At 37.6% G+C, this 10587-nt stretch overlaps 1 protein-coding gene across 2 annotated transcripts in view; it reads right to left on the minus strand.

Moving 5' to 3' along the window:
• Nucleotides 1-601: 601 nt before the first annotated feature.
• PIK3R5 (phosphoinositide-3-kinase regulatory subunit 5) overlaps nt 602-10587 on the minus strand; it is a 60892-nt gene continuing 50906 nt past the window's right edge. For both annotated transcript variants that reach the window (XM_044672769.1, XM_044672768.1), the window contains exons 14-18: nt 3850-3926; nt 1953-2046; nt 1668-1750; nt 952-1064; nt 602-749 (exon numbers count right to left, since the gene is read on the minus strand). In XM_044672769.1, coding sequence (XP_044528704.1) covers nt 602-749; nt 952-1064; nt 1668-1750; nt 1953-2046; nt 3850-3926 — 515 coding nt within the window. The remainder of the gene's footprint in view (nt 750-951; nt 1065-1667; nt 1751-1952; nt 2047-3849; nt 3927-10587) is intronic.

The raw sequence follows: 10587 nt of genomic DNA on the forward strand, positions 1-10587 counted from the left end.
AAATAATCATCCCCTATTTGTTCTCCATTCTCTTCCCAGTCTCTCAACCCAGGGTCTGGAATGAAAGAAGAGAGAACTAAGGCCACAAAACAGCCAAGGCACATAACTTAAGAACAGCTGGGCTCTGAGATGAATCATAGATTTTAGAGTAAGATTATAAATTCCAGGTGCCTAGTTTAGGGATGGGTAAGGTGTTCTCCTTTTTATAGATGAGATAAATAAGACCCAGATAGAGGGTAATTGCTTTGCCTAAAGCCACGTTACCTTCATAGTCAGAAGGGAAGATAGACTTTATCCATCTTTTCCTTACTCCCTTTATACACTTCTCTTCCTCCTTCCATATAAAGTATACTAATATGAGCAGAAGTCAATCTCTTCCTACAGGGCTAAAGGTTTCTGTCCTTTTCCTGCTGAGGAAAAATCAAAAACATCATCAGGATCCTGTGTGGAAACAGGCTAATTGATAGTGAACTTCATGCTCTGTAGGGAGAACAACAATGGTCAGTCCTGGTTCTCTGGATCAAGAGGGCTCAGGTTTGGGAGGTGCGGTCCATACGTCTGTGATATATCAGATCCAGACGGAGATCTTGAGATTGCTGTGTTAGGGCAGAGCTCCACTGAAGGTCATGATGGGCAAACACAGGAAGGAGCAGAGGTCAGGTGAGTTTTGAGGTGGCAAGAAGGAAAGTCTCTGGGGCTGTGGGCAAAGGCTGCTATTCTCAGATTTGTAGCACGGAGAAACTTCACACCTGTTGGAGAGGCCTTGGATCAGGGAAGGATCTAACAGTAAGCCCACCCTTCTTCTAATCTAGTTCTGAGAGATGGGTCAGTCCAAGAGAAAAGAAAGATATGGGACAGATGTGACCCATTCCATCCCCTAACACACATTGACCAGAGCTGTATAGGGCCTGTTTTTCCTGGGGCAAGGTTATAGATCCCTTCTTTTATTACCTGACCACACTCTGAAGGATTTTTCGTTCATCCTGATCAAGACAAACAGCAAAGGAGCAGTTGTTGGAACCAATAATCTGTATCTTGTCCACTTTGATCTGTGATGTGCTGATCTGTGGAGAAGCTTTGGATCAGTGACCCAAAATAATCAAGCCAGGGGTAAGGGGATAGACTTGCTAAAGCCCAGTCAGGGATTCTTGACTCATGGGCCTCACATCCTCTCTTACTTCAGGATCCTCTCATCTTGCTATGGCCATCTGCCTAACTTCTTTCCATGGAACACCGGACTCATCTTTCTACATGATATGTAGTCTAAAAGTCTCAAGGCCAGAAAGAAATGGGACTGAAAACTTAACTAGAACCCTGCTCTCTCTCTCTGTTCTTGGACCCTAGTGCTCCTTTCTTTTAGAAAGAAGGATAAGAAAACCTCTAGGAGTATTGAGGAAAATTGGAGCTAACCATAGTTTTCAAAACCCCTTGAGTATGAGTTTCAGTCTCTGACTTAAGATTTTCCAACAAAACAGACACAAATTAATCTCCCACATATGACCCCACAATTCCCTTCTTACACATTTGATTACATATGACTTTATCTTCATTTCTTTTCTCCCACTTTGTTCCCTGATATTCCCCAAACCTTTGCTGGCCACTTGTTTATGTGAGTATAATGAAAGTAAGAGTGGAGTGGAAACCAAGAAGACAAAGGATGCTGGTACCTGGTTATAACTCTTCTTGGACTTAGAGTTCTGTCTCTTCACCACTTCAGTCAGGGTCAGGGTCAGTGCTTCAGTGTTAGAATCTAAACAAGACAGAATTCTCAAGTCATGAGCCCAGGCTCTGGAGCTACCCTCTGTCCCTAGTCAATGTACACTAGGCCCTGAAAGAAGAAGAGGGTTAGAGTTAACCCCCAGCACTGAGGAGTTTACTCCTAGTAGTCCTTGACCCTGCCCAGTATATGACTTTTACCCTTTCTTCTCCTAACTCAATCCAGTTTCGCTTACCTAGCTCTTCCAACTTCCGACAAGCCTTATTAAGATTGACAGAGGTGCACACTTTCTCCATATTGTTCCAGCGGCTCCGTCCGCTAATAGCTCCCTATAAAACCAAATAAAAGTAACCCAGCTTAGTCCCAAGAAGGCACTTCAGCCTTGCTCCAAATGCATACCCTAATCACCTTTACATTCTGAAATTACACTCCTGGCCATTATGGTGCTTTTATGTAAATGGTTTAATCCATTAATGATCAAATAGTGGTATTTTTCCAGCAAGTCTTGTCTGATGCCCCTTCAATAAAGACTTACGTGTTTAGTTTGTAGTAATATATATGAATCTTATTTTGTAAATTTCTTAAGTAATTTTTACCATAGTATCATAGAATTACAGAAGGTGATGACTTGGAGGAATCTTAAAGCTCTCTGAAGACTTATGAATACCATGACTTATATATCTTTTTATAGCCAAGGACTATGTTGGAACTAACTTTGGTTCTCTGTCTCTCTGTCTCTCCCTCCGCCCCACCCATTCTTCCCTCTCTCACTGAATGATTCCCCTAATACTTGGATTTTAGGTTTGGGGATAGAAATATCCAGGGGCTTACTATTGAATATCTGCATTCAAGACACTTTCTCAAAACTATTCATACCCTAGAATGACCTAGATTATACAGATTCCCAGTGAAACTCTATGATGAAAAATCTTTCCTTCCAAGAACTAGCCTGGTCTAGATCTAGTACCCTGTCTCTAAGATAGCATCAGATTTGGCCCAAAGTGGTAAATTTTGGGTCAATATGTGGGGATCACATTACAGGCCACAGTTGCAAGGTAGGGGGTGGAAAATTATCTGCTCTAGTATGGAAGGAAAAGGATCTGTACTGTAGAAAATACCATCTTGCCTCTTCTTCCAAATCTGTCTAGAGGCCTCTAATAACAAAAGTGGTAGGATCTTAAGTTATAGAAGTATAACATTCAGAGCTGGAAGGTCTAGTCCAATTCCCACATTTTAAAGAGCAGCAAACTGATGTGTAGATCAATGGAAAGAGAAAAAGAAATTATTTGTAATTGGAATATACTACATACAAGTCACCTGGACAAAAAGAATAAATATGAAGAATTCAGGAAACATATCACATGCCCCTGGCTCAGGAGTATGATATAGTAATGATGGAGGATTTCGTTTTTCTATACATCTGTTACAGCTCTCTTTCTGCTATGAGAAGAGCAGCTAATAATTATGTGACTTATCTTAGTGATAACTTCATGATAACTTCATCTTTCAAAATATGGAAAAAATAAACAAAGGGAAATCATTTCAGATCTAATCCAAACTAACCAGAAAGAACTAGCTGTTAGGGTGGAAATGATGCTGATATTGTAGTGAAATGACCTTTCCCACTTAAGAGTTTATGGTAGAAGAGGAAACCCAGAAATAGTCTGAAATGTAACCTTAGATTTCAGGAGAGCAAATTTCAGTGGGTTAGGAAAATACATAGGATTCTGTGAACTAGGGAAGTTAGTCCAGGAGTGCTGAAAGAGCCTAAGAAATAAAATTCTTAACACACAAAGTTAAATAATTTCAATGAGAATTAAAAACTAGAATTGTCTTAAAAAAAACCTGAATGTTCAAGGGAACTTACCACACAACTTAAAATTTTAAAAAAACAGATAGAAAATGGAAACTAGGGCAAGTAACAAAGGATGAAAATGTATGCCACAGTTGTGTAAGAAGAGATGGAATGCGAACTTTTCTAGACTCAAAAACCAAAATCTAGAAAAACTAAGGCCCAGGATAAAATCTCTGGTCAAAGAAGAGTCAGAAAGAGTAGTATCCAGTTCTGGCACTAGATGTTGCCAGTGGGCTAGTATTTAGTGGGAGGACAAGATTTCATGGTCATCCCTTACCTTGCTGTAGATAATTTGTAGTGTAAGTGGGATAGCTTCTCGGTCTCCATCAATGCCCAGCCGTTTACTGCCTGGACCTGCAAGATAAAGATCCAAACTTTTCAACCCAGACATCTCTTTCCCCTCTCTCCACAGTCCATACATTCCAAGTTGCATACACAGATGCTTCATGATTCTGCTCACCTATCCTTTTTCTCCTTTCCTATGCTCCTCAACTCCAGGTGTCAATAACCGCTTCCTCTTAAATCTAGACCTATTTCTCCCCTTCTACCAACCTCATGCCCACTGGAAACTTTCTTTGCTTTAAGGGATTGTTCTTGGTTTATTGAATCACAAGTCTTCCAAAATTAGACCAGCTCTGGACATTCACTCTAAAGAAGTTTTCCTCAGAGCCTCCATCACTCACTCATCTGGTTTCAAAGTCTCACCAATCCCTATCCATTAATCAGTGAATGAGAATAGGTTCAAAGACAGAAACTTAAGAAAATCACTTGGGGGCAGCTGGGTGGCTCAGCTCTCAGGATTGAGAGCCTGGCCTAGAGACAGGAGGTCCTAGGTTCAAATCTGGCCTCAGACATTTCCTAGTTGTGTGACCCTGGGCAAGTCACTTAATCCCCATTGCCCTTACCAGTCTTACCAGGAAGGAAGGAAGGGAGGAAGGAAGAAAGGAAGAAAGGAAGAAAGGAAGAAAGGAAGAAAGAAAGAAGAAAGAAAGGAAAGAAAGGAAGAAAGAAAGGAAGAAAGAAAGAAAGAGAGAAAATCACTTGATGTCCAAATGAAATTAGGCTGGAGGGCAGAAAGAATTTAATACAAGTTAAAATATGACCTCATCCCTGGGATTACAGTTTTTTCTTTATATATATTTACTGCACCTGGGAGGGTGGGTGCCCTCTTTGACCCGATAATGTTTTATTTGTTAAAAATTTTTAATTGATAAATTTCATTTCAAAACATCATTCATACACCAAGACTAAAAGAAGTTTTGAGTGATAGAATATGCCCCTTTACACTGATAATTTTTCATTTGTTAAAAAAAAAAAAGGAGAGATGTACATGTATTTTTGATCCACTAAGATTTTCGAACTGAGTTTTGTGGCTGTTTAAAATTATCTTTCTATACATAGTGGTAGTAATTATATATAGCATTCTAATGATTTTATTTCACTGTGCACACTCTTCATATTTCTTTGAATTCTTCATATTCATCTCTCCTTATGGTACATCAACCTTCCACTACATTCATATACCACAAATTAATTCTGCAGTCAATGGATATATTTCTAATTTTTCAGTATTTTAAATTTTTTCATCTCTGACAATCTGTTACATATGAGGTGATATCTCAGATTGTTTTAATTTGTATTTCTATCATCAGCAACTCTGAGAATGATATAGCTTGCATTTCTTAGAAGACTGAAAATAGCTTGCATTATTTGTTTATATCTCTTATCCATTAAAGAATGATACAAGATTATAAATATGTTTCAACTCCTTGTACATTTGGGATATGATGCCTTTAAAAGATTTTTTTGCAAAGATTTTCCCCTCTAATCTATACATTTTGTTCCTATTCTAGCTGCATTTATTTTATTGCTTTTTAAATGTAATTGAAATAGAATTTTGTTTAAAAAAATCATTACCTCCTGAGGTAGCTAGGTGCTCTTACTGCTATTTCTCCAGGTCTGGTTCTCTATCCAATGAGTCACTTAGCTGCCCCAAATTGTTTTTGTCCATTTAATAATTTTTATTTTTAATTTTTAGAAAGGTTAACATGGTTACATGATTCATGCTCTTACTTTTCCCTTCACCTCACGACTCCCCCACCCCCCACCCCATAGCCGATGCGCAACTCCACTGGTTCTAACATGTGTCATTGATCAAGACCTATTTCCACATTGTTAATAGTTGCATTGGTGTGGTAGTTTTGAGTCTACATCTCCAATCATGTCCACCTCAACCCATGTGTTTAAGCAGTTGCTTTTCTTCTGTGTTTCCTCTCCTGTAGTTCTTCCTCTGAATGTAGGTAGCGTTCTTTACCATAAGTTCCTCAGAACTGTCCTGTTTCATTGCATTGCTGCTAGTACAGAAGTCCATTACATTTGATTTTACCACAGTGTATTGGTCTCTGTGTACAATGTTCTTCTGGCTCTGCTCCTTTCGCTCTGCATCAGTTCCTGGAGGTCTTTCCAGTTCACATGGAATTCCTCCAGTTTATTATTCCTTTGAGCACAATAGTATTCCATCACCAGCATATACCACATTTTGTTAAGCCATTCCCATGTTCATTTGGTTTTTAAATTGTTTTTAACCTTACTTTCCACCTTAGAATCAATACTATGTATTGGTTCCAAGGCAGAAGAGTGGTAAGGGCTAGGCAATGGGGGTTAAGTGATTTGCCCATGGTCATAAAGTTAGGAAGTATCTGAGGCCAGATTTGAACCCAGGACCTCCCATCTCTGGGCCTGACTCTCAAACCACTGAACTACCCAGCTGCCCCTGCTCCCTGTTTATTTGTTTTAATTCTTTACTTTCTTTCCTAGTAATAATTTTAAGATAGAAGGGCAAGAGTTAGATAAATGTGTTAAGTGACTTGTGCATGGCCACACAACTAGGAAATGTCTGAGGTCATATTTGAACCTAGGTCCTTCTGTCTCCAGGCCTGAAACTCTATTCCTGAGCCACCTAGCTGCCCTTGAAGTAGTATTTTAGAAATGTTTTCTCTATACAATCTAGTTGCAAAGTTTTCCATTTTCCACTAACTTTTAAATAATGTGATTTTTTAGTTTTTTAAAAAATCAATTCAGAATAAAAATTAACCTTTATATGACCTTTTAAAATTTGCAAAATGTTTATATATTCAGCAGGACCTCATTTTACACAAACAATAAAAAGCAGAAAAATATATAAAAAAATTTAAATTATATACTAAATCCACACCATTTTCTCAAGTGGTATAAAGTTCATATTCATTCTTGCTCTGAGATGCATTAGTGTGAGTTGTTACATTGTTTTGTACCAAACATTAGCTTTTGCATTGATCTTTATTCAGAGTTTTCTCTGGTAACATCATATCCATGTCAGAACAGTGTTTCTCTTTGTTTCATTAATGCTATTTAGTTATTAATAATGGTCCCAAAGTACAAGAGTAGTGTGCTGGTAGTTCTGATAAGCCTAAGAAAACGCATGTTCATATAAGAAATAGTTATTAAATAATGGAGTTCACTATTATGTGAGATTTTCAACTTCTGCAAAGGGTCTTGGAACATTTTGGTCATGTAAAATGTGAAGTCCTATTTCAGTTGAACCTCACAACAAAGCTTTGAGTTTAGGTAGGTTTTAGTATCCCAATTTTACAAATGAAGAAATTGAAGAGTAGAGCAGGAATGTATAATAAATCATCACTCCTTTGATCAATAAGCTCCATCATTTTCCTATTGTCTCTATGATTAAATATAAACTATTGTTGTTGGTAAAACCCTTTACAACCAAGCTCCACCCTTAATTTCCAGGTTTATTACATATCACTTACTTCACACGTTACAGTTCAGCAAAAATGGCTTTTCTTGCTCTTCCAAATATATAGCATTGCATTTTCTGTCTTCATGTTTTTCCTAGGCTGTCCCCATGCCTTCTCACCTCTGGTTCTTAGAATTGCTAGTTTCCTGCAAAATTCAGCTCACATGCCACCTAAGGTCTTTCTGAATCTCCCCAGATACTACTTAACCTCTCCTCCAAAATAGCTTCATTTACTTTGTATATATTTTATACTCTGTAAACAGTATATATCTAAATAACATATATTATTTTGTATATATTTTGTTTTTCCTTTTTTTTGTGTACATATCACTTTACCCCAATAGAATGTATGCTCCCTGAAGGTAGGAGACATTTCATCTTTGTATTTTTATTACTCGTACCTAGGACAGTGTCTGGCATATACTAGGTGCTTAATAATAATTGACTACTTCACTCTTCAACAGGTCAGAGTATTCCTTCTGTGTCTTTGAATTCTTCACATCCATAATTTCTTACAGAGAAATAATGTCCCACTGCCTATAGCAATATTTGCTTTGCCATTTCCTATCTGATGGGTACCTACATAGTTTCCAATTCTTTACTTCAAATGTTGGAATATATTGGACTACTTTTCTGTTTTTAACTTCCCTGAGATATAGACTCATCAATAGCATATCTAGGTCAAAGGATTTAGATAGCTCAGTAATTTTCCTTGCATAATTCCAAAGTGCCTTCTATAACGATGCAATTAATTCACAGTTCTACCAAGAGTATAAATGTGCCTATCTTTTTATAATCCCATCAAAACTCACTCTTTGCATATTTTCCCATTTTTTTAATTTAACAGATATGAGGTGAACTCTCAGTCTTTTCTTTTTGGATTATTTATTGGATCTGAGATGATGGGAGTCTTCTCTGATCTGATAGTATTCTGTGTGTGTACTTGTGACCAGTTTAGAGGAGAGGTGTCAAATATGTGGTTCACAGATAGCATGTGGCCTATGATGCTCGTAAGTACAACTGGAACCTGATTGAAATTTAATTGTGAAAGATATAACAAAATAAATAAAGATACAATAAAGCAAAGATAATATGTCATTTTAAAACTAAGTCAATATGTGGCCCACAGGGATTCTTATGTATGGATTAGTGGCCCCTATTTCTATTTGAGTTTGACAACACTGATTTTGACAACTCTTCAATATGGTGGTTGATAGTTTGCTGATCTTCTTTGAAAACTATCTGTAGAACTATATACCTTTGCCTCTCCCCAAATATCATGGACATCACCATCCTTCCAGTCACTCAAAATCATAATCTCCAAGTCAAATTTGACTTTTCACTCTCCCCTCCCCACCACATACGTTAAAAAACAAATCTAGGATTCTATTTTTATAGATATGGATATTTTGATTTCTTGCTTCTCTTTTTCTATGTATCTCAGATAAAATTATAATTAAGGAAACTCCCTCTTCTTCCCTCCCAAATTCCTCTCCACTCTGCCTCTGTTCCTGAGCCAAGTTTTACTCCCAAAGAACAAGACACCCCTCTCAGATTAAGGTTATCACCTTCAATCTCAACACAAGCTGTTTTCAAGTCTTGATTGAAACTTCCTCCCTCACTCAACCTGTCTCCCCTTTGACTGGAGGGTGAAGAGTATCGGGTTCCTCCCAATGCCTTCTCTATTAAGGGCAGAAACTAGACCTTTTGGCTCACTCTATTCTGCTACTTGGTTTCAACTACATGAAATAAGATACCCCCTGATTCTCCCCATCCCAACTCATCTTTCCTTACCTCTTTTCTTCAGGCCTCCAGATGAATGCAAGTGCCTTGAGGACAGGGATTGTTATGGTTCTGTATTCTACACTCCTTCTCCTTTAGTTGATTTGTATTTTGTACTCTATAATTCCAGGCAATATTTTTCAATGAATTATTGGAATATGATATTCAGATACTTTTTTTACTTTACATTTTTCTGAGAATAATAATTCTTGTAATATCTTCATGGAGCTCTGGTATTTTGGTTTATAGATAAAAATTTTGGTTTTGCTTGTTCTATGTTTCTTTTGGGGAAGGTCTGGAATGAGTTAATCTATTCCTCAGAGTCCACTGTTAAACTGAGATATTTCATCATTGTCATTGTCAATTCCCATGGTCATTAAAAAACATTCTTCATTCAACGATCTTATTTTCAATCTCATACATACAAGTCCCTTTTTATCACTTACTATTCTAAACTACTTTAGAAGTTCTTTTGTTTGCTTTCCTGAAAAGTTTCTTTCCTTTCTCTTCTTTTATTTGTTCTTTTGAATATGTTTTGCATATTTCTCATTGTTTAGAGTGGGATGCATGATTCTACCATTCTGATGAGTCTTCCTAACAGTATTTTTTTATATAAAATTTTATTTTAAACATTTATCAATATTCATTTTTAACCTGTTTACATGCTTCATGCCCCTACTTTCCCCTTCACCTCCCCCCCCCCCATGGCCGATGCACATTTCCACTGGTTGTAACTTGTGTCCCTGTTCAGGGACTATTTCCAAATTGTTGTTAGTTGCATTGGTGTGGTCGTTTCGAGTCCACATCCCAAATCATGTCCTCCTCAGCCCATGCATTCAAGCATTTGTTTATCTTCTATGTTTCCTCTCCTGTAGTTCTTACTCTGAATGTGGGTAGCGTTTTTTTCCATAAGTCCCTCAGAATTGTCTTGGGTCATTGCATTGCTGCTAGTACAGAAGTCCATTACATTCTATTTTACCACAGTGTATCAGTCGCTGTGTACAATGTTCTTCTGGCTCTGCTCCTTTTCACTCTGCATCAATTCCTGGAGGTCTTTCCAGTTCACATGGAATTCCTCCAGTTTATTATTCCTTTGAGCACAGAGTATTCCATCACCAGCATATGCCACAATTTCTTCAGCCATTCCCCAATTGAAGGACACACCTTCATTTTCCACTTTTTTGCCACCACAAAAAGCAAGGCTATAAATATTTTCATACAAGTCTTTTTATCTATGATCTCTTTGGGGTACAAACCCAACAATGCTATGCCTGGATCAAAGGGCAGGCATTCTTTTATAGCTCTTTGAGCATAGTTCCAAATTGCCAGCCAGAATGGTTGGATCAGTTCACAACTCCACCAGCAATGCATTAATGTCCCAATTTTGCCACATCCCCTCCAACATTCATTACTCTCCCCTTCTTTCATTTTAGCCAATCT

This window comes from Gracilinanus agilis, chromosome 4, assembly GCF_016433145.1.
Source record: "Gracilinanus agilis isolate LMUSP501 chromosome 4, AgileGrace, whole genome shotgun sequence".
NCBI classification, from domain to species: domain Eukaryota; kingdom Metazoa; phylum Chordata; class Mammalia; order Didelphimorphia; family Didelphidae; genus Gracilinanus; species Gracilinanus agilis.